The 27,709-nt window shown below is 34.2% G+C and overlaps 1 protein-coding gene across 3 annotated transcripts in view; it reads left to right on the forward strand.

Annotated features, from left to right (window-relative positions):
* Positions 1–500: 500 nt before the first annotated feature.
* creb3l3b (cAMP responsive element binding protein 3-like 3b) overlaps positions 501–27,709 on the forward strand; it is a 31,287-nt gene continuing 4,078 nt past the window's right edge. The window contains exons 1-10 of one of the 3 annotated variants that reach the window (XM_051128188.1): positions 501–691; positions 9,651–9,761; positions 11,538–11,820; positions 14,175–14,308; positions 15,982–16,092; positions 16,583–16,689; positions 19,965–20,033; positions 23,830–23,914; positions 25,877–25,946; positions 26,022–26,118. In XM_051128188.1, coding sequence (XP_050984145.1) covers positions 671–691; positions 9,651–9,761; positions 11,538–11,820; positions 14,175–14,308; positions 15,982–16,092; positions 16,583–16,689; positions 19,965–20,033; positions 23,830–23,914; positions 25,877–25,946; positions 26,022–26,092 — 1,062 coding nt within the window. In that variant the 5' untranslated portion in view covers positions 501–670 and the 3' untranslated portion in view covers positions 26,093–26,118. The remainder of the gene's footprint in view (positions 692–9,650; positions 9,762–11,537; positions 11,821–14,174; positions 14,309–15,981; positions 16,093–16,582; positions 16,690–19,964; positions 20,034–23,829; positions 23,915–25,876; positions 25,947–26,021; positions 26,119–27,709) is intronic. The other 2 variants (XM_051128181.1, XM_051128174.1) reach the window with 2 other exon arrangements.

Here is a 27,709-nt window from a genome sequence, read left to right on the forward strand (position 1 = left end):
TGATGTAATGTTACATTTCTCCAAATCTGATGAAGAAACAAACTCAAACTAACTCATTTGCAGTAATTGGGTGCCGTCAGAATGAGAGTCCAAACAGCTGATAAACACATCACGGTAATCCACAAGTATTCCACACCACTCTAGTCCATCAGTCCTTCAGTTATTTTAATGTTTTAATCAGTTGTTTGTCCAAATCTGATGAAGAAACAAACTAAATCTTAGATGACCAGAGGGTGAGTAAATATTCAGCAAAGTTAAATTTTTGGATGAACTATGCCTAAGTCTCCCGAGCTGTGAAATAGAAACCTCTAAGCAATAAATTTTCTTGCCTATCTCCACTTAATTTACATTTCAGTTGCACAGTGATCTCATCCTCTGCTGGTATCATGTTAATGTATTTTGATGAGATCACCATCATCTCACTGATAAACAGAATGCAGATCCTCACATGTATGACTTAAGCACTCTGACCATTAACAACCGACTGAATCATAGGCTCATTATCTGGAGTTTATCTGAAGGTTCAACTTTGTCCTAGAACAGAGAACACATTCAGGAACACAACTGTTCAGAGGACGGCATCACGCTGACATACTCTGTTTTTCTCTCTGGATTTTAATTCTTTTCTTCTGTTTGCTTGTATTTTTATGGTGATTCTGGTGCCTGAAACATGGCACTTGTATCAGACAAGGTGAAGTATTGCATTTCCTTTGCTTTTACCGTGATTGTTATTGTACGTGTCATGTCGAACCATCTCTGGCCCAAAGAATTAATCTAAGGCCAAAAGAGGGACCACCCAAAATATTCTGTTTAGCATTCATTTTGAATATACTGGTAGTATCTGCTAATTTTCACTTTGAAATAACGTCATTTTATGACAAAAGAAGTTTGGAATGATTAAGATTATTTAATGTGTTTGAAATAAGTTTCTTATTCTCACCTAACAAAGCTAAATTTTCAGCAAAAAATAGTATCACATGATCCTTCAGAATTTTTTTATTCCAAATTTTTAAGCGGTGTAAATATACTACCAGTCAAAATGTTTTTTTAAGTCTCTTCTGCTCACCAAGCCTGCATTTATTTGATCCAAAGTACAGCAAAAATAGTAAAAATGTGAAATATTTTTACCATTTAAAATAACTGATTTCTAATGGAATATATTTTAAAATGTGATTTATTCCTGTGATTTCAAAGCTGATTTTTTAGCATTCCAGTCACATGATCCTTCAGAAATCATTCTAATATTCTGGTTTGCTGCTTAAAAATAACTATTTTTATTATTATATATAGTAGATTTTCTTCCAGGTTTCTTTAATGAATAGAAAGTTCAGAAGAACAGCAATTATCTGAAATAGATATCTTTTGTAACATTATAAAATGTCTTTATATATCACTACTAATTTAAAGCATTCTTGCTAAATAAAATGACTAATTTCTATAACCCCCAAAATATTTTTTTTTATTATTTTTATCATTGATAATAATAAAAATAATTTTTAAAAAAGTCTTGAGCAGCAAATCAGCATATTAGAATGATTTCTGAAGAATCATGTGACAAATGTTGCAGTTATGATGCTGAAAATTTAGCTTTGATCATAGGAATAAATTACATTTAAAAATAAAAAGCAGTTATTTTAAATAGTAAAAATATTTTACAATATTACTGCTTTTTCTGTGTTTTGGATCAAATAAATGCAGGCTTGTTGAGCCTTCTTTAAAAAACATTAAAAATCTGTTCAAAAACTTTTGACTGGTAGCGTATATGTTTTCAGCTTTTAAAGATCAGTGCAAAACTGTTTAATAACAAATTTACCACAGACTTAAAAATTTATTTTTTTTCCTTGTAACAAAGTTAAAGTATTGTAATAACGTGCTAGTTTATGTGTAAACATAATGAAATGCTGACGGAAATTAATGCTGATTAATGGGGATAATTTTTCAGATTTTATTTTAAAATTTAGATTTCATTACACAGAAAAATTAACAAAATTCCTTCATATTGAGATCTCTAATGCATAATGTTGGCAATTCCGAGCACAATTTGAGACACTCCTGAGATCTCTTAGAAAAAAACAGGAGATATGTGTGAGATTACAGTTACATTTAAACTCATTTCATCTCACAATTTGAGAAAAAAGAGCAATCTTCTATTTTGAGGTGTTAATGAACCAGTGTATGTGCGGTGCTTGTGGAAATGACAATAATGCAAACCCCGGTGATAATTATCTTTTCCTAATTAGCCTAGTAGCTCGGCATGCACGTAAACAAGAATAAAACCCAAGGCTCCTCTCATAGTTTTTTCCATTAACAACAGATGAGGCAGAGAAAGTTCAACAAGATCTACGCAATTAGACTAAAATGTCGTAATTACCCAGGTGCGCTCATCTGTGAGAGCTGTTTGTTGTGTCGGTGGATTACTTCGCCATCTATAATCTTGATTTAGCACAGCAATCAGTTTGTGCAAAACCTCCCGAACGGAACTGTGTAGCCTATATGCAGTGCATGTTTAGGTTTCTCAGATTTGTTTGCTGACAAAGCGCAATTAAACGCATCTGGCATTGGCTCTCGTTTGGGGAGTCTCACTTCGCCAGTATCCTTGCCGTGTCCTCGAAACCGCCAGCTATGAAATTGTCTCGTGCTCCTTAGAGGTTGACCAGCCAAGCGTGGTTTTGTGTAACTCTTCTGTGCCATTAGCACAAGCCATATAAAACTTTGCTCAGATGAGATAAGCTTATCTTCACTTCCAAAAGCGCATGACCGCGGTGCAAAGTAGGTCGCGGGGTGATGAGGAATCATGTCAATGAAACACAAATAAACTGCCTGGAATGAAAACTAGGCTGAGGTTTAGACATTCCCAAGAGTGTGTGGCATTCGTTGGAGAAATTGGTCTGTTTTGGTATTAGACACCTATTGCCACCTTCACATTCTTAGCACTTGGTATTACAGTTTTTGTTTTTCAGTCTGGCTTTGTCATACCAAACATCACAGCTTTCCTTAAGGAATTCGTCAGGAAACCGAAGCCGATTTTGCAAGGACGAAGAAACACAAAGCATGTGATCTTCCTTTAATATTATTGCTGTCTGAGATTTAAAAAAAAAAAAAAAAAAAAAAAAAAAAAAAAAAAAAAAAAAACAGGGTAAAAGCAGGGTTATTATAGTTAACTAAACATTAAAATCAAATATTTTAGTTATTTATACACTACAAAGAAGTCTCTTCTGCTCACCAAGCCTGCATTTATTTGATCCAAAGTACATCAGAAGTACTATTGTGAAATATTTTTACTGTTTAAAATAACTGCTTTTTATTTGAATATATTTTAAAATGTAATTTATTCCTGTGATCAAAGCTGAATTTTCAGCATCATTACTCCAGTCTTCAGTCTCACATGATCCTTCAGAAATTATTCTAATTCACTGTTTTGCTGTTCAAGAAAGTTTATTATTATTATCAATATTTAAAACAGTTGAGTAAATTTTTTCATGATTGTTTGATGAATAGAAAGTTCCAAATATCAGCATTTATCTGTAATAAAATGCTTTTGTATCATTATACACTATACCATTAAAAAACTTTATTTTTTTGCAATTTAGCAAGGATGCTTTAAATTGATCAAAAGTGAAGATAAAGATATTTGTAATGTTACAAAAGATTTCTATTTCAGATAAATGCTGTTCTTCTGAACTTTCTAAAATTCTACTCAGCTGTTTTAAAGATAATAATAATAATAATAATAATAATAAATGTTTTTTTTAATTGGCAAATCAGAATATTAGAATGATTTCTAAAGGATTGTGTGACTGAAGTAATGCTAAAAATTCAGCTTTGAAATCACAGGAATAAATTACATTTTAAAATATATTCAAATAGAAAACAGTTATTTTAAATAGTAAAAATATTTCAAAATTTACTGTTTTGCTGTAATGGATCAAATAAATGCAGGCTTGGTGAGTAGAAGAGACTAATTTAAAAACATTAAAATCCTAAAATATATAAAAAGATATATAAAAAGATTAATGGTGTTATCTAATATAGATAACACCATTAATTATTATGTCTTAGTAGAGTTTGATGAGAGCTGTTTAAGTTTACTTTGAGATTTTTTGACTGCAGTCTATAAAATCATCTGAGGATGAATCTGAGGGGAGGAGGTTTACAGTAAGCAAACATCTCAATTTTATCTCTGAATAAATATCTCTGTATTTAATCTAATTGCTGTCTGCAAAAAGTAATTGAGATCAAAGATTGAAATGATCTCATTTATGATTTTTCTTCCCAAAGGCATTAAGAAAATTCAGCAAGGGCTTATCTACACCAAGATAAAAAAGTTTAGTGTGAGAAAGCATTTCTAGAAACATTACAAGCATCATCGTGTCTGTCGGCTAAGCACAACCAACAGCTTAATGCAATTCTGCACAGATAACTTATCACCCAAAACAAACTTAAAAAGAAAACCAATAAAACAGTGATTCAAAGCCTATCTTTTCTGTTTCAATCCAGTGCATGTGTGTGCAATGCTAAAACAATGCCTTTAACTGCTCTGGGGTTGAGTTTACTCTCTCCGGCAGAAGGATTTGACTTGAGGCTTTCAAATCTAGTACATCAAGATGTTGCTCTGAGCATGGTATTCTTTTTCATTTGTATTTCTCGTCTTTTCTGCATCTTTAAAGTCTGCAGAGCTGATGAGAAGGCTCGTGGCATAAAGCATCTGCATCTGGGTCACAGGTTTTTGTGCTATCATGCTCATTATATCAGGTGCATGGCCCAGTCACATGAATTCATTGTTTATTTTTCCATTTCCTGACACATTTGATGCTGTCCTGCTGCTTTATGCTGTAACCAGGCCTGTGGAGAGATGTTTCTGTCAGCTGTCACAAACGGCCAGCTGTGTTTCAAATGTCATATTCTAAGGGTGTTCTCTGTGCTACAGTATACTAATAATAACAATGCAGAGGCTTTCAAATGAATATTTTATGCCAGTACAATGGAGCTGGTTAAACTTTAACGGTCGGAGCAGCTTCCTGCCTCATTCTTTATAAATCGTGGAGGGAAGTTTCACATTGAGGACCCCAGGCAAGCGGAAATAACAAAGACATCTTCTGAAGAAAATCACCAGTTCACCACAGGGTTGCAGGGTGTTCTGGGTGCTTTCCACGTATCATAAAAAGGTTCATAAAGGTTCTTTGTTGGCATTGATGGTTCCATAAAGAACCTTAAATACTCATGGAAGCTTTCATTGTACAAAGGGTTCTTAAAAGCATTAACATTTCTTAAAAAAACATCTGTTTAGTCAACTCAAATATCTAAGTTTTCACTTAGTACAACTTAATATTTTAAGTTGACTAAACTTATTTGAGTTGACTGAACTTAAAATTCAGGTCTCAGTCTGCAGGGCAACAAATTATTTTAAGTTGACTAAACAAATTTATTTATTTATTTGTAATTTTTTTTTAGTTTTTTACAGTGCACTAAAAGTTTCTTTGGAGAAACCAAAAAAGAATCTTCTAAAGCACTGATATGAAAACACACTTTTAAAACTTTTATTTTTAAGAATGCATGATTCTTTTCTCCTCAGAACGACCTCCTTACTCTCACACGTGTCTCCTCTAGAGTTTCTCAAGAAAGTCTTAAAACTGTGCTCAGACTTGCCAAGATGCTCTGGGAAAGACTATCTACCTTATTTTTTAATGTGCAAAGCTTCCAGTCTCATTTGCTTTACATTTTATTTGTTATGCTGCTTGATATTGCAAACTGGTATTTGTAATCACGTAATTCATCAAAATCATAAACACACTGGCTTGCAGAGCAAACAGTTTACTGTTTACTGCACTTTGCTATTCTTCCACTTTAATTACCTGTAGCAGCAAAAATTATTGATTGCTGAATGCATGCTTAGCCAATAGCCACATACACTCAATCTCATACTGACATGCTTTAGGCAGTCATGGAAACACTGCATGCTGTATAAAAGAGAGTTTCAGTGTTTGAGGGGAAATGAGACTGTTTATTATTAATTTTAGAGTCTGAAAAGTCCAGTCAGGAAGAACTTGATACTAGGTTGGTAATATATAACACAAAGGGCCCCATCAAACACCCGGTGTGATACGACGCAAGTGTTTATTGCTAGTTTCAGCCCAACGCAGTTACCATTTTCATGTCCAGTGCCACAAATGCACTTGCGTCCATCTGTTCGTTCATCTGTGCCGTGCTGGTCTGAAAATGAGGTGTGCTCAGGCTCTTGATACGTTGCTATTTAGAGGCAACTGAAACTGATTGCATCAATGACCAACTAAAAAGTCAAAGGCATGTATTTTTTTATTTATTTTTTAAAGGGCACGTTAGTAATATGCACCTATAGGCGGGTGAACAACGCACATACGCTCTACTTATTACACACACAGGGACGCGCAGCAGCACACAAACATGCCAAATATTAAAAATGAAAGGATTACAATGTGAAAAATTATTGTGTACATGTAGAAGCGTTAAGTTTTTGCTCTTGCAAATTCTGCCATGTACATAGCGAATCTGCCATATGGTGCAAGTGCAACTGGCTTTTAAAGGGAATGTGAGATGACACTCTGATTGGTTTATTGCAAGTTACTGCCAAAACACACCCATGACTCATTAAGAGAATAGGTACAACCCTTTTGGATCATGCGCCTGGCACACAGACTGCTTTTTCCGTCGTCAAACCAGGAAAAGTGGAGTCGGACATGCCCTAAGTGCAATACTGGAGCCTTTTTGTAAACGGGTTGTGTGCTGTGTTTGTCCAATATCAGTTTATGAATGCTAGAAAAATGGTTCTAAGCAATACCAGATTCAGCTTGTAACAATAGCAGAACCCTTCTTGGTGCTAAATAGAACTCTGTTTAAAAGATTCCATAAATAACTTTTTTTTTTGAAAATGCTGTATAGTTCACCCTCAAGTTGTTCCAAAACTGTATGAGTCTCTTTCTTCGGTTCAGCACAAAAGAGATTTTGAACAATGTTAACCAAATGGTAACCAAACTAAATGTTGGTTAGCCATTGACTTCCATATACCATACTATAGAAGTCAATGGCTACCATCAACTGTTTGGTTACCAACATTCTTCAAAATATCTTCTTTTGTGCTGAACAGTGAGTAAATGATGATACAATAATAGAATTTTAATTTGTTTTTAAATATTATTTATCAATATTGTTTTTGTTCTTCTATCTGCCTGGTTTTGTAATATCTTGCAGTTTCTTATTAGGGGTTTGCATGAAAAGTAAGATGAAAAAAAAAAAGGAAGCCAATTAGATACGTTTATTTTTTACTCACATTGGAAATTGTAGCAAAAATGACTCATATTTGCTGAATACATTAATACATGATAATATTGAACATGAATAAATACACAAATAAAACACAATATAGATGCTATGAAGACAATGTAATAAAATTCCAGTGAAATATCTTGAAATATCTCACAATCCTCTATGATGCCTTTCATCATTATGTGTGTATTTTGAGTGCCATTTTCTCTCTGCAGATGATGAGGTTGTGGGCTGTGACTGCATCTGAAATACACAATTGAGTTTAAAGTTACAGCGTGTCTCTTCCAGTTACGTTTATGAAAGTCCAAAGTAGCATGATCCCTTCACAATATGAGCAATGGTAAAAAGCAATAAAAGGTAACCCAAATAATAATTTAATACAACATGGATAATAAAATCAATATCCCTGTTACTTTCACTTCAGAGAAGAGGAGAAGTGTCCTCAACTGAACTGAGCTGCTCACACATACAGCTGAAGCCGAAAATCTACATACACATTGCAGAATCTGCTAAATGTTAATTATTTTATCAAAATAAGAGAGATCATTCAACATGCATGTTATTTTTTATTTGGTACTGAGCTGAATAAGATATTTCACATAAAGAGGTTTACATATAATTCACAAGAGAAAATAATTGTTGAATTTATAAATACAACCCCGTTCAAACGTTTACATATTGATTCTGAATACTGTGTTGTCACCTGAAAAAAAGCAGTGTTTTTTTGTTTAGTGATAGTTGTTCATGAGTCTCTTTTTTCCTGAACAGTTAAATTGCCTGCTGTTATTCAGGAAAATCCTTCAGGTCCCACAAATCCTGTGATTTTTCAGCATTTTTGTGTGTTCAGCATTTTTATGATTTTGACATGCATCTTTTTACACAGAGGACAACTGAGGGACTCATATGCAACTATTACAGAAGGTTCTAACACAATGCATTAAGAGCCGGGGCTGAAAACTTTTGAACAGAATGAAGATGTGTACATTTTTCTTATTTTGCCTAAATATCATATTTTTTTTATTTAGTACTACCCGTCAGAAGCAACAGTGAATACTTACATGTTGCCCAGAAGACAAAATAAGTAAAATTTACCCTAATCTTTAAATTCAAAAAGTTTTCACCCCCGGCTCTTAATGCATCATGTTTCCTTCTGAAGCATCAGTGAGCATTTGAACTTTCTGTAATAGTTGCATATGAGTCCCTCAGTGTGAAAAGATGGATCTAAAAATCATACAGTCATTGTTGGAAAGGATTCAAATACACAAAAATGCTGAAAAACCACAGAATTTGTGTGGGACCTGAAGGATTATTCTGAAGAACAGCGGGCAGTTTAACTGTTCAGGACAAACAAGTTAACAACATTAACAACTACCACTAAAAACAACACAGTATTAAGAATCATGCGGATTTTTAAGGATTTTTAAGAATTAAGGATTTTTATAGATTCAACTATTATTTTCTCTTGTGGAAACCTCTTTTATATTAAATATCTTATTCTAAGTACTAAATAAAAAATAACATGCATTTTGTATGATATATCTTATTTTGGCAAAATAATTTACATTTTGCAGATTCTGCAAGGTGCATGTAAACTTTTGACTTCAACTGTACATGCTGTTTAACAAAAAAACAGAGAAAAAAAAAGACTGAGCAGAACTTACAATTTGAAAGTTAAAATGTATAGACATTTAATAATCAAACTGTTTACCTGTTAAGAGTGTGTTGGCAGTCTATGTATTTAGATGGTTGAGCTCCAGACTGTTACAGATTTGAAAAACAAAAAGGCGGGAATAAAGAACCCTAAAATGTAACAAAAACAGCCATTTCAGAATTTAAATGATTCTTCGTGATAAATTCCAAAAATGTTTCTTTACTGGCACTGTTGGTTCCATGAAGAGTCTTTAACATCCATGGAAACTTTCCATTCTACAAGAGGTCTTCTTTTAAGGTTCTTCTATTGCACAGAGTGAATGTGTAATGAACCTTTAAAGAACCATCTTTTTTAGAGTGCGGGATTAATTAGAAATCCCATGCAAAACAGAACAGCGTGAAACGTGAAGCAAGATAACTCACGATTCTGTTTACTGAGGTTTAGAATGACCCAGAGTTAACTATTTTAAGTATGAAAAGCCCTTCTCCTTAGCCAGATGGATGAAGAAAAGGCAGCATTTAAAAGTCATTCTGTTGATTGACATCACAAAGCTTACCAGCATATTGGTCCTGACGTGTGAATGGTATATTAAAGGTGAACTGTATATTTGTGCATTCACTGGAAAAGTAAATCTGGCAACTGGCAACAAGCATTTGTCCCCCATTTTCATCTAACTTTTCATCTTTCCTATATATTTCAGGGTTATCCTGGGATTGAACTGTTAGACTTGCTCCTCGGGCCCCAAAAGATCACTCATATGGAGAGTAACGGAGACCACGGCAACCCCGCGTGGTCAATCACAGATCAAAGTGTGAGTAAACTGCCATTTGATATCTGTGACCTGAGTTTATAAGATAAATCTCAAGACAACCTTCCTGCTGTGAGAGCATGCTGAGAACATGTTATTTTTAGTTATTTTAATTAATGAGACACCCTGAAAGGCTTCCTGTAAACACAGTGACAGCATATTCGATGTCTGACCCAAATGTATCTGTCAGCCTCTGTGTGTGTTTGTGTGCGATATGACACTGTGTGTGTGTATAATGCCATAATGCCAAGTCTTTTTAGTTCACCAAGGCTGCATTTATTTGTTAAAAAATACAGATAATATTGTGAAATATTATTACAATTTAAAATAACTGTTTCTATATAAATATTTCTTAAAATGTAATTTATTCCTGTGATGCAAAACTGAATTCTCAGAATTATTACTCTAGTTTTTAGTGTCACAATCCTTCAGAAATCATTCTAATATGCTTATTTGATGCAAAAAAACAAAAAACGTACTTACCTCAAACTTTTAATGGTAGTTTGTAACTGTTTAAAATTTTTATTTCATTGCGTCAGGACTGTTTTCATGTTTTAATTTGCTGTTACATCAGGGAAATTGATAAATGTCATAGTTGGTTGGGTTAATTTGTTAAAACTGCCATTAGTACAAACTAACAAGTGTGCACAGCAATGCTGGTGACAAGCAGAAACATGTGCTACTGTCTATTTTTAAATTTTCAAATTAACATTTCCGAACATTTCCATTTCAATGACTATGAGTAAATGACTATGATAAAGAATTTTAAGTCAGCTGACAAAATGCACCAGGGTAAACCATGTTTGTATTATTTGCATCAAGATATATATGGAAAATTGTAAATAAACTGTATATTTATTTGTTGTTTAAAAAATATATATATTTATTTATTATATATTTATTAAATAATAAAACTTTTTTTTTATTTTAAATACATTGTGTAAATATATAATACCAGTTTCTTCTGCTCACCAAGGCTGCATTTATTTAATCCACAGCAAAGTACAGCAAAAACAATATTTTTTAAAATATTGTAACTATATAAAATATATATATTTTTTTAAATATTTAAAAATATAATTTATTTTTTGCATTATTACTCCAGTCACATGATATATCAGAAATCATTTTAATATTCTGATTTGCTGCTCAAAAACATTTATTATTATTATTATGTTGAAAACAGCTGAGTATAATCAGGTTTCTTTCAGGTTTCTTTGATGAATAGAAAGTTCAGAAGAACAGCATTTATCAGCATATTAGAATAATTTCTGAAGGATCATGTGACACTGAAGACTGGAGTAATGATGCTAAAAATTCAGCTTTGATCACAGGAATAAATTACATTTTAAAATATATTAAAATAAAAAAAAGCAGTTATTTTAAATAAATATTACAGATTTTGCTGTATTTTGGATCAAACAAATGCAGCTTGGTGAGCAGAAAAATATAAAAAATCTTACTGTTCAAAAACTTTTGGCTGGTAGTATATAGATAGATAGATATATAGATATATAGATATATATATAGATAGAGATAGATATAAAACAATTTTCTTCAGAGTGATTTTAGTCTATGTTAAAGTAAGTGTAATATAAAATAATGTATTTCAAAAACACAAAAGGCAACGCATACAATGACTCATCTGAAATGTTGTGTTTGTTTGTGCATCATGTTTGTGTATGCATGTTTCTGCTATGACGCAGGTGTGCGCATTTATCATCTATGTATGAGTCAGATTACAGTTTGTGTGATTACTTTCTATTTGTGTTTCTGCAGATTCTCTGTCATGGTGAAGGTGTTGTTGATAACTTCCTGGACTCCCTGTTGCAAGCATCAGATGGTGTGTCGCAGCCCGGCTCTCCTCTCTGGGTCCCCTCACCATCTGACAGCGGAATCAGTGACGACACCCCATCTGACCACCTGGACAGCCCGCCGCCGCCCACCAGCCCGCTTTTCGACTCCATCTTCCTCCCTCAGCATCCTCATCTTCTCCCTCAGCATCTTCAGCAGCACGACGCTCCTGTCGCAAACACAGAGCCTGATATCTCCATTGATCTGGGTGAGTTAAACTTGAAGTGAAATATACAACTTCAATTTTAAAATTAGGGTGACTATACAGCAGAATTTACGCTGCAGCAGAAATGCACCCCAACTTGGTAAGAAAACATCTCATTTTGTTTTTATGTTCTGGTACATATTGTTTGAGTGTACTAATCTATGTAAGCCATACTGATGCTCGCTTTACAGTGTGATTTTCTATAATACAGCTGCAGGAAAGGTAAACATACAAACATTGTGTTGATCCTGGTTAGCCTGCGATCCACGGATCTTGATTAGCTGATATTGACTTGCTTCAAAACTGCCGAAATAAGGCAAAATTGCAGGCTATTACAAGTAATGTGAAGATGGTTGAATTTTCATTTATTCTTTCAATCATAAAACCCTTTAGGGTCTGCAAAACCATCAGAACACACAATAGACTTTCAAAGCTTTCAGAGTTCAAAGCCTGAGTAAATTTAGTGAAGAATCACCAACCTGAACAGAGTCAAAATAAATACACTTATAATTCTGAGGCAGCCAGGAGAAGCCTGTGATCTTCCACAAGAAGCAGACTGTAATAACACATCTGATTTTTACTTACTGCTACACCGCAGTGGAGGTTTTCCGTCGCTAACGCAGGTCCCGAGGTCACCGGATCTCCCAGTAATTCGGTAATTGCGAAATCTGAAAAAGTGATTTTAAAACCCATATTTCAGATTCAATCAGAAAAGATGCAAATGTCACACTGTTTAATCTTCAGCATTCAAAAGTGGTTTTCAAATGTCTTTTTGTTGTATAATCATATTACAAAAATCATGGCCTGTAAGCAACCTCTCAGAACACACTATCAAACCAAATATCAACTAGGAATGCACAGATAGTGAATTGCTCAGCCAATAGCGATACCAATAGTTTAGTTTACTTAAGGAAGAAAGAATCTCTCCTAACAAATGTTGCATATACAGGGAGCCCTCTCATTTCAAGGGATCATGGGATGCCCATTTTCCACAAGTTGATATGATTCTTTAGGGTCTTAATGAAAAGTCTATAATATACTTTGGTTAAAAATTCTCAAAGGTTGTGTAAAACAACACCCTTTTTACCTTGTCAAAATCAGCTCTGCAAAAATCATCTCATTCTGGTCGAGGTTGCTTTAAATGCAAATGAGCTCTGCTCGCCCCGCCCCTCTCTTCTCTCTGTGGAGTGACAAGCTTGTTTACTTTAGCCGCATTTAGCCACGTTTAGCCGCTAAACTTGCTAACTAACACGTTATAAGGAAAGGCGATCGCAAAGATTCATAAAAAAACCCCCTTATACTCACTTCTGCTGTAAGTGAAGCTGGATGACGGATATATGTAGATCGGGAGGCGCATTCCCTTCCCTTCACAAATGTAATCTACTGCATCTTCAGCGGCTCAGATGTCTGGAGTAAATGACGACCACTATGTTCATTATTACATCCAGCAACACAACACCTCAATCGCTCAATCGGAGATATTCTTTTCTAATTTACATCCCTGCTCCGGCATCGAAACAAAGAGGCGGACTGTTACAGCTGATCTGAAGTAAAACGCTCATGTCAATCAACTATCGTGGGAGTGGCCTCTGTCGGTGTGACACCACAACGACATGCATCTGAGAATGGCTCGATTTGAAAAAGGGGATATTATTTTTATAGATTAATTAAAAACCACTGCATGGATTTTCATCATTATAGGGTAGATTTGTACATACACTGCCAACACACATTAATGTTCAAACAACATGTAAAAGGGAACTTAGCATCCGATGACCCCTTTAATACATAATATTAGAGATTAAAATTAAGGGGAGACAATGCTTTTTTATTTCATTTTTTTATTAGCCTAATATTTCACCTACCTGACAGGAAATGATAAGAATAAACATGAATGTTGTCAAGATTCTTGCCCTGGAAATTCTGGTTCAGTTTGGCTAACCACAAATGCCTTTTGTTCCTCAGCCAGTTTTTTGCACTCTTCTCCTTGATTTGTTATAACTTATGGCAGTCTATAGTACTCCAACTGTTTTTTTTTGGGTCCGACTGATTAGTACAGCCCAAAACATGACAATAACTGACCAGCAGCAATAATCAGCAAAATATGCAAGTTTAATATTAAATCACCCAGAACAGCAGCAACCAAACAACAATGTGCAAACAACCATCAGAACACCTTAGCACCCACCTAAACACACAAAAGCAGCAGCAATCACATACAAGAAACCATCAGAACACTATCTCCCACACAGCAGTTTACTAACAACCACTCAGGAAATGAAAGATATTTGTCGTCTGTTCGTCTTCAGATGCAGTGTGATGTTAAAGCATTCTGTGTGTTTGTGTTGTGCGCGCAGCAGATTGGGAGGCCTGCCTGTTCTCCGACGGTCTGACAGACTCTCAGTGCACGTCAGCAGTGCCGAGAACTCAACCAGCCACCGCTTACCAGCTCACCGTAAAAGACCTGCTGCTCTCCAACATCGGAGAAGCGGTGAGTACTGAGAGAACACAAACAGACAGCACACAGTGTATGTGACTCAACTGTTTTGCTGTGACATTCACTGTGAAACATACAATGAGTGTGACATCCACACGGATGCTAATGACACCCGGCTAGAGGAGAGACAGAGTAAGCAGCAGAGATGTCAGATTCCATACTGAAACACAAGAAATGTAGAAGGAACTCAGGAAGAAATACATGGCAGAGAAAAAGAACACCACATAGCTCTTTTCCAAAAACTAGTGAGAAATCTAGACAGTGTTTTAAGGTTGTACATATGATATACTGGGGAAAAAGATCTGGTGTAGGGTTTACAATTTTCACCCAGAATTTCCTCGTAAAAAACATTGAAATAAACATCACATTTTTAAGTAGAAAGACATGCATTCTTTACAGAATGCATCGCAACAAGCAGTTCTGACAAATAATATGATTCAGCACATTTATAATAATATGCAACATTGATAATTATAAGATATGTTTCTTGAGCAGCAAATCAGAATGATTTCTGAAAGACCATGTGACACAATGTACAATTAAATTCTATAAAGAACAGATGCAAAGCAATTAAAAATTGAACATTTTACCCAATATTTGTGTGCTAGGGATTATAAAACCAACATATTTTCAAAAACAACTAGTCCAGGGGTTGCCTAAATGACCAGCTGACTAATCAATCTTAAGAAAGCCCAATTTAATTTGACTGGCTCAGGCTGGCCTGACATGCACTTCTTTGGTGGCATTTACATAAGATGTGTTTAGCTACAACGAGTGCAATGTGCAGTGGAGTGCAACAGAATGCAGGTGTCTCAAGAGCATTTTGAAATGCTTTTAGCTTAAAAACAGAAGGTTAGGACACTCAAAAAAACCCAAAGTGTGCCCTAATGGCTAAAGACAAATTCACACTCAGCACAGAGCAAATCTGAAAGCATGCAAACTGTGCATGATGTCAGTGTGCCGATTAATGCATTGCTGCTAAAAATATATATTTTTAAACCAGGATCTTTAAAAGTTGCATTTTTTTTTTTCTTAATGCACAAACAAAAAAAAAAAATAATAAAATAGTGAGGTATGATGTAACAACACATTAGTACATGCACAGACCACCAATTAAATAACAATTCAAGACTGTATTATGTAAGAATGCATTCTTTAAAAAAGCTACCTGTGTAGACGATACACAGCGGCAGTTCAATAGTGTTTTTGAACAACAACAAAAAAGCATGTTTAGAATGGAGTGGGCAATGTTTTCGATCAAACAGCTCTTCCTGTAGCGCACTAGTAATGTCTTTGACCTGTAAACATTCCCGGGCAACATAAAACACAATAGAGAGCTGTGCATTAGCGCTTTACTACCTCTACAGATGCTGTTTCTGTGTTTGACTTGATGCCGAGTCGAATCATTGATTTATGTGTTGTGATGTATGTTGGAGAAAAACCAACAAGTGAGCACATGTATTCGTACAGCACTTCCCTGAGTTCCTCAATGGATTTGTTGTTATTATGCAATGCAAAGCATTGATACTTGAGACTAAATTGAGTATCCTTGTGTGGCACTTTGCAGCTTCGTCTTAACTAGTAATATCCACGACTGCTCTCAAAAGAAATAATTATGATGCATGCAGTACAAATTTGAAAGCACATGACTGTGTTTCTCTGTCTAGTCGAAACCCTCCGCCCAGCAGTCACAGCAAGAACTGATTCTCAATGAAGATGAGAAGAAACTTTTAGCCAAGGAAGGAGTCAGTCTTCCCAACCAACTGCCACTGAACAAGGTATGTTGAACAAGACTTCTATCCGAAACTCTGCCATAATGAGCTAACCAGCCAAACCTTGACCTATAATCCCTTTTAAGTAAAGTCTGTTCACTTGGCAGCTATTTTTGCTATTAGTCTACAAGCACAGTAACAACCTTTCCATGCCCTACACATGTCTTTGCGCCACGTCTCACTGCTGGAAGCCTGATCATACTTCAACAGGAAAGAAAGAGGCTTTTATAGAGACTGAGATGAATGAAATCAGTGATGAAAGGCACCTCTCGTCGAAATAACACCTTTTTTTTTTCAGCCGCAGAGGTTTTTCCCTCTGTGTGTGAGGATAATGGATAATGACAGGATTAAGCTGATTTGATTTGACTCACGTGCTGCCCGAGGTTTCAGAGCTAATAAAATCTGTATCAAAATAATGTCTGAAATGTAGCCGTGTCATTTCAAGATGAATTCGTCTTAACATTTTGTCTGGCCTGTTCTCTCATGAATTTCTTAGTACGAAGAAAAGATTTTGAAGAAGATTCGGAGGAAAATCCGCAACAAGCAGTCGGCGCAGGAGAGCCGCAAGAAAAAGAAGGAATATATAGATGGACTGGAGGGCAGGTGATTATAAAAGATTTCTATTTTTAACATTTCCTTAGCAGCAAATCAGCATATTAGAATGATTTCTAAAGGATCATGTGATGCTGAAGACTGGAGTAATGATGCTGAAAATTCAGCTTAGCATCAGAAGAATAAATTACATTTTAACATATATTCAAATAGAAAAGGGTTATTTTAAATTCTAATATTATTTCACAATTTCTGATCAAATCAATTCAGCCTTGCTGAGCAGAAGAGATTTCAAAAACAGTAAAAAAAAAAAAAACATAAAATCTAACCGGCCAAGTCTTTGAATGGTAGTTTCTATTGTGAACTACTGTACAGTATGTACCTGACTTGCGTACAATACAAGCATTCACCTCAGATGTCCTGTTGGTGCTACAAGTAAACACCGTCTGACTGAATGAATGAATATGACATCAAAGAAAACCTCATTGCTAAGTAAACTTGCAGTAAAGTTGAAATTGAGGTCGAAAGTCATTAAAAATCCAGGCTCGAACTTATCTTAACTTAGGATCAAACGATTCGAATATCCTCAGAGAGGCTGGAGAAATTATTTAGAACACACAGCTGCACAAATTTTGGGCATGAAATTGCCCTTTAAGGAAGAGCCTGTGGGTTTATCTGTCCAAAGGACAAACTCATTTCACAGCCAGCGCTGCAGTCACTAAAAGCAGCACAGCCATCTTGTGGTTTTTATTCACACGCTCATAAAACAGTCGTGTGATGCTAACAGACACCTGCGAAATTGTACTGACCTTAAAGAAAACATCTAGTTTTTGATTTTGTAATAAAAATCTCTAGAAATAAAATGCAGATAATTAATGACAAAATAGTTGAATTTTTTTTACATATATTTTAAAGTCCCCCTGTAGTGAAAATCAAGATTTTTATGTTGTTTATGTGGTATTTTTAATATGTTTTTAGACAAACCATGTGCCAGTCCACTAATCAACACTACTGCTGAGTATTTTCTCCTTAAAGGAGAAGTCCACTTCCAGAACAACAATTCACAAATTATTTACTCACCCCCTTGTCATCCAAGATGTTCATGTCTTTCTTTCTTCAGTCGTGAAGAAATCATGTTTTTTGAGGAAAACATTTCAGGATTTTTCTCCATATAATGGACTTGATTGGTGCCCCGATTTTGAACTTCCAAAATGTAGTTTAAATGCAGCTTCAAAGGGGTCTAAACGATCCCAGCTGAGGAAAAAGGGTCCTATCTTGTGAAACGGTCGGTAATTTTTTCGACAAAATAAAAATACTTTTTAAGCACAAAAGCTCGTGTAGCACAGACTCTGGTGATTCGAAGACGTGATTCGTAGTAGTGATGGGAAGCTCGGATCATTTTTTGATCATTGAATCTCGTTCAGCAAAATAATCAAATCTTTTTTCGAGCCATTTCGTTCATTTTAGCAAAATCAGCATCACATGACAGTCCCATAAAATGAAAGAACAACTTGAAGAACCTGAAGACTCGAAACAGGTGAACTAATTCCAGTACAGAGCCTAATAGGATGTTGCCCATGCGTGACTCAACGAATCAATCACTGAGACCACTCGTTCTTCCCGAGTCACATTAAAGATTTGTTCAAAATGAACAAATTGTTCAAGAATAACCCGTGGACGCGCATCCCAGAGCCTGTGCTACACGAGCTTTTGTGCTTAAAAAGTATACACATTTTTATTTTTCGAAAAACAATAACCGATCGTTTCACTAGATAAGACCCTTCTTCCTCAGCTGGGATCATTTCGAGCCCTTTGAAGCTGCATTTAAACCACATTTTGGAAGTTCAAATTCGGGGCACCAATGAAGTCCATTATATGCAGAAAAATCCTGAAATGCTTTCCTCAAAAACCATAATTTCTTTACGACTGAAGACAGAAAGACACAAACTCAGAGTTCTCCTTTAAAACTGTAGTTTCCCAAAGGCTGTCCCAGAAATGCAGTTTGAAACAGCCCTTTTTTTCCTATGTCACAAACTTAAGTAACCAGTCACGCCAGAGGATAGATTCCTATCATTAGCATGCAAAATATACCAATAGGATTATCAGCACAAAACCAGATATTACATAGAGCACAACCACTAGGCCCTAACCACTTGAGGGTAAAGGTGTAAAAGTAGCCCGGAGTCAGACGCACCTCTCCCGCATTGCCTCTGCATTACACTCGCATGTGCTCGCGGGCACGAACTGGAATCACAAACTAGGCTGCATTCGAGCCTTCAAGGCATTTCGAGGGCATCGTCAAGTAAGTAACTTTAACAAATGTTACAGTATCCACTACAGTTGTCCGATAGCAAAAACATGGTTTTATCAATCATTATCCGTGTTTCACCATTATATCGCGTTTACTACAGTTTAGTTAGTGGATCGGGGGCTCTGGCAGGCGTGGCTGTGTGGGGGCGGGGCTAATTTGCATATTCATTGATCTGCGTATAGTAAATGAGGCAAGGGGGTTAGAGTTACATTCAAGCTATTTTAAGGCATGGGAAAATTATTTTCAGAAGAAAAAAGCATTTAAATATCATTTTGATGATCAAAGATCAGTTTTAAAGGATACAAAAATTGACTACAGGGGGACTTAAATAAAAAAAAAGTTTTTTTTGCCCTTTTTTTAAAAACAATTTTGTCATCAATTATGTTAGGTGACTCACAAAAACAATTTGCAAATGGGCATTTGTAAATTGCAAACTAATCATTTTGCTAATGAGGACACCAACAGAAAGTCAACAGAACATTTTAAGCTAGAAAGTTAGGAAGCAGATGAGATTTACCTTTGTTTTTAATTAAATTCGTAATGTTTATGTAGATCATTTTTATTCACTTTCATTTATTCAGTCCTGCAGCTTGATGATTCCACATAATATGAAGAGATTTTCAGCATTAATGAACAAAAATTATCATAATTTAGTTTACAGCTTTACTTAATTAGTATATATTCTCATTTTTATTAATTTTGAGGAGAAACGTAATCTGGGCGTTATTTTTTGGTGAGATCGATCTGAATTCAGCAAAGTTTCTAAATGTTTGTTCGTCCTTGTGCAAAATAATCTAATGTTACAGCTCATTTATCTCCCATTTATGAGAACAACTGGACAAACAAGTATTATTTAATTATCCCCTAATGTTATTGATGCGTCCAGCACCACATAGACTATTTAGGGAGTGTTTGTTTGTGTACGCAAACATGCTGTGACAGACAGAGGGTGTGTGGGAGTGTTTGTAGGTCAGATTTATCACTGTGAGTAATTGGCCAATATACTCTGGTCTAGGATGGCTGCCTGCAGCACTCAGAATCTGGAATTACAGAGGAAAGTCCACCAGCTGGAGAAGACCAACACGTAAGTCTTGATTCACATCAATATCAGATCCGCTCCGCTCTGACAGGGCTATAAATCAGTGGTTCTCAACCGGTTTCGCTTCAGGATCTACATCATTTACATTGGACATCAAGTGGCCCAACACAGTACTCAAACTGCGTATCGTACAAAAAGAAAGTAAAATTTCCTTAAAAATAAATGAAGTGCATTTTTCTTCCTAGAGTCTTTCTAGCATCTTGGCTAGCTTCTACCATTTTCTGATTCAAAATATCATAAAATTTGATTTGACATACCCGTGATGTATGCCTCAAAAATATAGGAAGCACTTTCTTCTACCTTTATAAAACGATTTATTTTGGTGTTTGAACTATGCCAAGATTATATAATTTGATGCATTTTATCATGTGCATTTAACACTGCCTTCCCCCTGCTGTTTATGATTACTTTCATCACTTGGACACAAAACTAGTCATAAGGATCAATTTTTGGAAATTGAGATTTATACATCATCTAAAAGCATAAAGCACAAACAAATAAATCCACTGATGTATGGTTTGTTAGGATAGGACAATATTTGGCCAAGATACATCCATTTGAAAATCTGCAATTTGAGGGTGCAAAAAAAATCTAAAAATTGCCTTTAAAGTTGTCCAAATGAAGTTCTCAGCAAAGCATATTACTAATCAAAAATTAAGTTTTGATATATTTACAGTACGAAATTTACAAAATATCTTCATGGAAAATGATCTTAAAAATCCTAATGATTTTTTACATAAAAGAAAACTTTATAATTTTCACCCATACAATGTATTGTTGGCTATTGCTACAAATATACCTGTGCTACTTAAGATTGGTTTTGTGTTTCAGGGTCACATTTTTACATATGTATTATCTCATATTTACATTTTGAATCACTTACATAGAGTATAAACTCAAATTAATATACATTTATGAATTTAAAAGAAACATAAATCTTTACAGAAACATCATGGACAGTTACAACACGACCCACCAGTTGAGATCCACTGCTGCAAAATATGCAGGTTTATAAGTTAACCTGTTCATGTACACTAGCTCTTTAACTGTGCTATAAACTCGACCCTCCCGAAATCACATTCCATTATGAGATTCATTTACAAAACGTCTCCTCTTTCAGTCCTTTATTGGTTATTTTACAGTCTATTTAACATGCTATAAAAGCACCTATTAAATTTAAAGGAGAAGTCTCCTGAAAACAGACATTAAACCACATTAAACCACGATCGTTGGTGCATTATAATGACCACATTTTCACTACAAGCAAAGATGCACAGAAAATTTGTTTTTTATGTGCATTCAAGACACCAGAATTTGTCAGTCATACAGAACCCATCAGCACTGTTAGAAAATGTTTCATCACAATATTTTTATTTTTCATATATTTACATGATTTATACCATGGCTTATGGTTATTTTACATTTTTTCTAAAGCTGATATTTATATCATATCCGTTTATATCATATCCGTAAACAAAGGAAAGGAGGTCAGGCAATAAAACACGAATCAAGGTTTAATGAGCACATTTGCTATGCATAGAGTGTTCTGACGACATGTCATGAATCGGCCATATTGGCTTCACTGAACGTAAACAATTCCAATTCCACATATTTTGCTAATTATCACTGCTGAAAATGATCACTTATGGTCATGTTTTGGGCTATTCTAACCGGTCGGACTGAGAAAAACATTTGGAGTACTACAGACTGGCAAAAGTTATAACAAATCAAGGAGAAGCGTGCAAAAAACTGAGGAACAAAAGGTGTTTGTAGTTGGCCAAACTGAATCTGGATTTCCGGGGGCAAGAATCTTGACAACATTTGTCTTTGTTCTTAAAGGAGAAGTCCACTTCCAAAACAAAAATTCACATATAATGTAGTCACCCCCTTGTCATCCAAGATGTTCGTGTCTTTCTTTCTTCAGTCGTAAAGAAATTATGTTTTTTGAGGAAAACATTTCAGCATTTTTCTTTATATATTTTTTCAGGACTGATATGGTGCCCTGATTTTGAACTTCCAAAATGCAGTTTAAATGCGCCTTCATACGATCCCAAATGCGGTTGTAAATGATCCCAGCCAAGGAAGAAGGGTCTTATTTAGCGAAACGATCAGTTATTTTCATTTAAAAAAATACAATTTAAATACTTTTTAATCTCAAACGCTGTATTCTGGTTCAAGACAGTTAGGGTATGTCGAAAAACTCCAATCGTATTTTCTCCCTCAACTTCAAAAATCTCCCTCAAATTTCAAAATCATCCTACATCGCTGCAGAAGTACTGACATGCAAAGATCATCAAACACCCTTAACAAAAAAGGTAAAACAGCAATATAGGATGATTTTGAAGTTGAGGGAGAACATGAGATGGGAGTTTTTCAACATACCCTAACTGTCATGAACCAGAACAAAAACAGTCCACGCAGAGTAAGACAAGATGAGCGCTTGCCATTAGAAAGTATACAAATTGTATTATTTTTATTAAAATAACCAATCGTTACACTAGATAAGACCCTTCTTTCTCGGCTGGGACGTTTACAGCCACATTTGTGATCGTTTGAAGCCGCATTTAAACTGCATTTTGGAAGTTCAAACTCAGGGCACCATATCAGTCCATTATATAGAGAAAAATGCTGAAATATTTTCCTCAAAAACCATAATTTCTTTACGACTGAAGAAAGAAAAACATGAACATCTTGGATGACAAGGGGGTGAGTACATTATATGTGAATCTTTGTTTTGGAAGTGGACTTCTCCTTTAACATTTGAAATATTAGGCTAATATCTTAATTAATGCTGCTCGTCCGTATATTTTTACCACCTATTAACTTTAGTTTGTCAAAATATTGTTCCTTCCTGCTTACTAAGTCCTTCTCTATATGATTAACAGCTTCCACACGTTTTTTTTTTCCCGTGGTTTAGACATTATAAATGAACAGAACAACATATTCAGTAGTACATTAACCTTGCAATCCATGCTGTTGTTTACATCCGAGCACACGATGGCCGCGCATCCGGGTAACTGACCAAATCGTGACGTAATTGCAAACCCTCCACTAACTAGATTCATAAGATAACAATGGGTAACAATGCTAATCTCTAAAACAGTTGCTGCATTGGTCTGTTTGCCTATATACAGCCTTTTAAAGTTAAAGTTTCCACCATTATTTGAAATAATAGCGTATGTCATGTCTAAAGTAAACATAGGTGAACTTTTGTAGCGTTATTTTAAAAGAATTGATTTCAACACGTCGAAACAACGACGTATCAGCTGCTTACCTGCTTTAAACATTTCTATAGTACCACTCTAAGAGCACCAACTAGTAGTGCATCAGAAAACATGTTCATTCCCTTTCAATATTCATCAATGAACTATTTTTAAATAAATGCAAATGGAATTAAACAAGTATAGTATAACAATAAAATAAAAATACTGCATAATATCTATCTATCTATCTGTCATAATTTATTCAGAATTTTAGATGAATCTTATGTTTGATCCTTTTAGGACTGGCTCTAAATTGAGAGTATTTCAATATATTAATGAGCTACTGAAGCATCTGGTTTGATGGACTGAGATTCAAAACTCATTTTAACCATCCTGACATTTTCAAAACACTTTTCAGCGCTGGGAAGTTCTCCTACGCACTGCATATTTGTCCTTAGATGAAGCCGTTCCCTTTTAAAGCACGACTCGGTACTTTACACTTCCAAAGTTCACATCAAATGGAAGTTCCATTACCGCTTCCTCTAACTTGGAGCACACTCTCTCCATCTATCTGTCAGGTCTCTGATGGAGCAGTTACGCCGGCTGCAGTCTCTGGTGATGAACGGCTCCAGTAAACCGGCTCAGACAGGAACCTGCATCCTGGTAAGATGACAGCGCAGGAGGAGGAGCCTAAGAAAGGAACAGAAATTAAGGAAGGAAGAAAAAAAACTCTATGCTTTGAAGGAATCCGCTCCAGGCGGTTTTATAACTCAAGCACAATCAAAGTCAAGCTTCAAAGTGAACATTTGCAGAAGAGGTAGAAAAAGGAGGAACGTACATTTTCAGTGACACTTAGGCCAGAGAAGAGAGAGATTTTCAGCGGTGTCGTCAGCATTACTTAATTAACTCACTCTTCTTCTTTATTACAACTGATTACATCAGTGACTATTCTCTCTGTCACCGTCCGTAAAAGCTTAACAATGTCTCAAAACTTGGCACAGATTAACAAGATAAAGTCTGCAACAAGAAGTCAGAAATCTCAAACATTTCTAAAGGGTTTAAAAGAGTCAGTGGAAATTTTGACAATAAATAAATAAAATACATACATTTTACAAAATGGTTGGAAATGAACTGCTTTATAAAAAATGATTTAGTTTGAACTAAACAAATACATTTAAATTGAATGGGAAAAAATATTCAGGTTTATTAAAAATAAATAAATAAATAAATTCAAATTAATACAAAGTAAATATTTACAAATATTTCAATAAAATATTACTTTAATAAAACATAAGATTTTTTTTTAATATATATATATATATATATATTTCATTAAATAACACAATTATTTAATATATACATATGTAAAATAATAATAATAATAATAATAATAATAATAATAATAATGTTTTCTTAAATTATTATTTTATTTATATTCTGCTAAATGATCTGAGCTTTGGTCTTTACATACTCCTCTGAAAGAGCATCAAAATGCAAATGCATTGACAGTGAAATAAAATTTTATAAATACTTCATTTTAAATAATTTGAAAATAATTTCATTTAAAAATAAACATTTATATTTCATTTAAATACAATAATTAATTATATTTAAATTAATATTTTAAATATAATTATAATTAAATATAATTAAATATAATGACTCATCGTCAGTAAAAAAAATAAAAATAAAAAAACAGAACAAAACAAAACAAAAATCACTTAATGACTTAATATTTTGTATTTTCTTACACTCTCTGTCTCTCTGCTCTGCAGGACATTTCGTACTCACTGCTGTCCACTCTCTGTCGAGATGTGTTATTCAATACAATTACACTCTCTTTTACTAATAAATCCTAGCTTGAATCTGTCCCTTAAGTGGATGAATGAATAATTTCGAAAGTGGACACCGAGAGGATGTTTGAATTAAACTTAACACCTATGCCATCAAGATAAATGAAGTGGACTGTCTAGATATTATGATATTGCTGACGTGTGTACAGAGCAGACTTCATGATTTACAGCATCTTAAAAACATGTTTAGAAAGGAAAGAGCAGAAAAGAAAGGAAGGAAGGGGGTAAAAGAAAACAAGCTAGGAAGAGAAATGCCTGGGAGAAATGGAGGAAGGAAGGAAAGGAAAAGGAAGAACTGAATGTTATGATGAATAAATTATATTAATTACTCTTCTTTTTTTTACTACTGTTTTTTTTAAGAGTTTTTTTTAAGAAATCAATAAGTTTATTCATGCATTAAATGTTTTCTGAACTGCAAATCAGCACATTAGAATGATTTCTGAAGGATCATGTGACACTGAAGACTGGAATAATGATGCTGAAAATTCAGCTTTGATCACAGGAATAAATTACATTTGAAAATATATTCAAATAAAAACAGTTATTTTAAATTTTAAAAATATTTTTACATTTTTTACTGCATTTTGATCAAACTAATTCATTCTTGGTGAGAAACAGAGAACAAGATTTAAAAAAAAACATTTAAAAAGTCTCACCAACCCCAAACTTCAAAACGAATTTTAAATATATTAGAAAAGACACTGCAATATTGCTGACTATAGCAAATAACACCTTGTTTTTCTGCATCTTTTTATCTTTCCTGTGGATATAGCGGAAAGAGAACAAGAACGAGGAAGATGATTATAATGAAAGTGTTGATTGGAACAAGCCGTTTAAAGGATGTAGGTCATCAGCTGACCCATATAGCAGGACTTGCTTATTTACTTCGTCTCGTTTAATATTCCTTCTTTTCCTAGGTGCTAGTCATCTCGTTCTCTCTCATTCTCATCCCGAGCCTCCAGCCCATCTCACACAGGAGAGCCGCTGACCCCGGGGACTTTAGCATTGCGAAAGGTCAGTCGACATTGATATCAACATGCTACATGAAAAGAATGGCATGAAAGGATGCATTTACATCATATTTTGCTTCTGAATGCATTTCAGAAAACTGTGTAAATCTCTGTTTACCATCTGAGACGTATAGTGAACCTTGTTTACTGACCCAAAATGTCATATAAACTGCTGATTTTCATCTGTATAATGCAGACACTTCACATCAATGCGTAACCTGATTTATATTCAGGTTTTCTTTAACAGGCCAAAGTCTAATGTGAGGCTGCAGCACTGAAGTGAACAGACAATTTATAGCTCACATTTGAGCGTCGTCAGGCGCTTCTGTACTTTGAGTGCGGTGACAGCAGTCAGAAAGCAATGGGGTCACAGCTGTCAGACGTTATACAATGCATGTTCTTCACAATCACAGGTGTACTGAACGTTCACCAGCATTCATTTTTCATGCGGCACAACTTTTCTTCGCAACTCGTGTTTGACCTTTCTCGCACTCCACTTGGTTTTAATGTCTGACAGCGTTTGTTTCACCATCTGCTTGCACTCAGCAAAACAAGGTTACGCAGGAGATGCTGAAAACACAGAGTGTTTTATTCTTAGTAACCTATACTTTTCTGTCATTTTAAACCAGGGGTTTTTAAACTGGACTCTGAAAGAAAGGGCAATGGAAAATTGCACAGAAAAAAAAAAACCCTAATTTTACAAAATGACTGTGGAAGTTAACTAAAATGTTTTAGATTCATTGTAAATGATTGAAAAATATTTTTAGGTATCTAAAATATTGCGGAGGAAAGGATAGTCAACTTGATTTAAAGTAAATATATTTTAATAAAATATTAATTTAATTGTATTACAAACATTAACTTGTTTTCTGTAATTTGATGCCAATAAAACACAACATAAACAGTTATAAATATACATTAAGTGTTTTTAAAAAGTTCTCATGTAAGAAGAAAAAAAATCTAGATTTACAATGTCAAATGTCAAAATATAAATACAGTAAAATATGATAAAAATACTGCTTTTTTTTATATAATATTTACACTTTTTAAAAAAAATATGTTTATCTTTTTATTTACTTATAATATCATACTTTTCGCACACTGGGTATATAAACATGAAAATATACAGTTACTTTAATATTTTGCTTTTAAATAGTATATATAGTAAAAATATACAGGAAAATATAATTATAAATATATTTTATTATTATTATTATTATTATTATTATTATTGTATTAAAAATATATGTTTATTTTTTTATTTACTTTTTTAATTTTTGTTTGAACAAAAAATATGTTTATTTTTTTATTTATTTATATTATTAAATAATATTTATATTATTTAATTTGGGTATTTAAACATGAAAATGCATTTCTCACAGTTTGGGTCTTTTGAAAATATACGGTTGGTTTTATATTTTGCTTTTAAATAGAATATATAGGAAAATATAATAATAAATATATTTTTATTATTATTTACATAAATTTTGTAATATATATATATATATATATATATATATATATATCCTTGTTTACTTATATGATATCATACTTTTCTCACACAATTTGGGGGTTTAAACATGAAAATATACAGC

Source organism: Labeo rohita, chromosome 2 (assembly GCF_022985175.1).
Source record: "Labeo rohita strain BAU-BD-2019 chromosome 2, IGBB_LRoh.1.0, whole genome shotgun sequence".
NCBI lineage: Eukaryota > Metazoa > Chordata > Actinopteri > Cypriniformes > Cyprinidae > Labeo > Labeo rohita.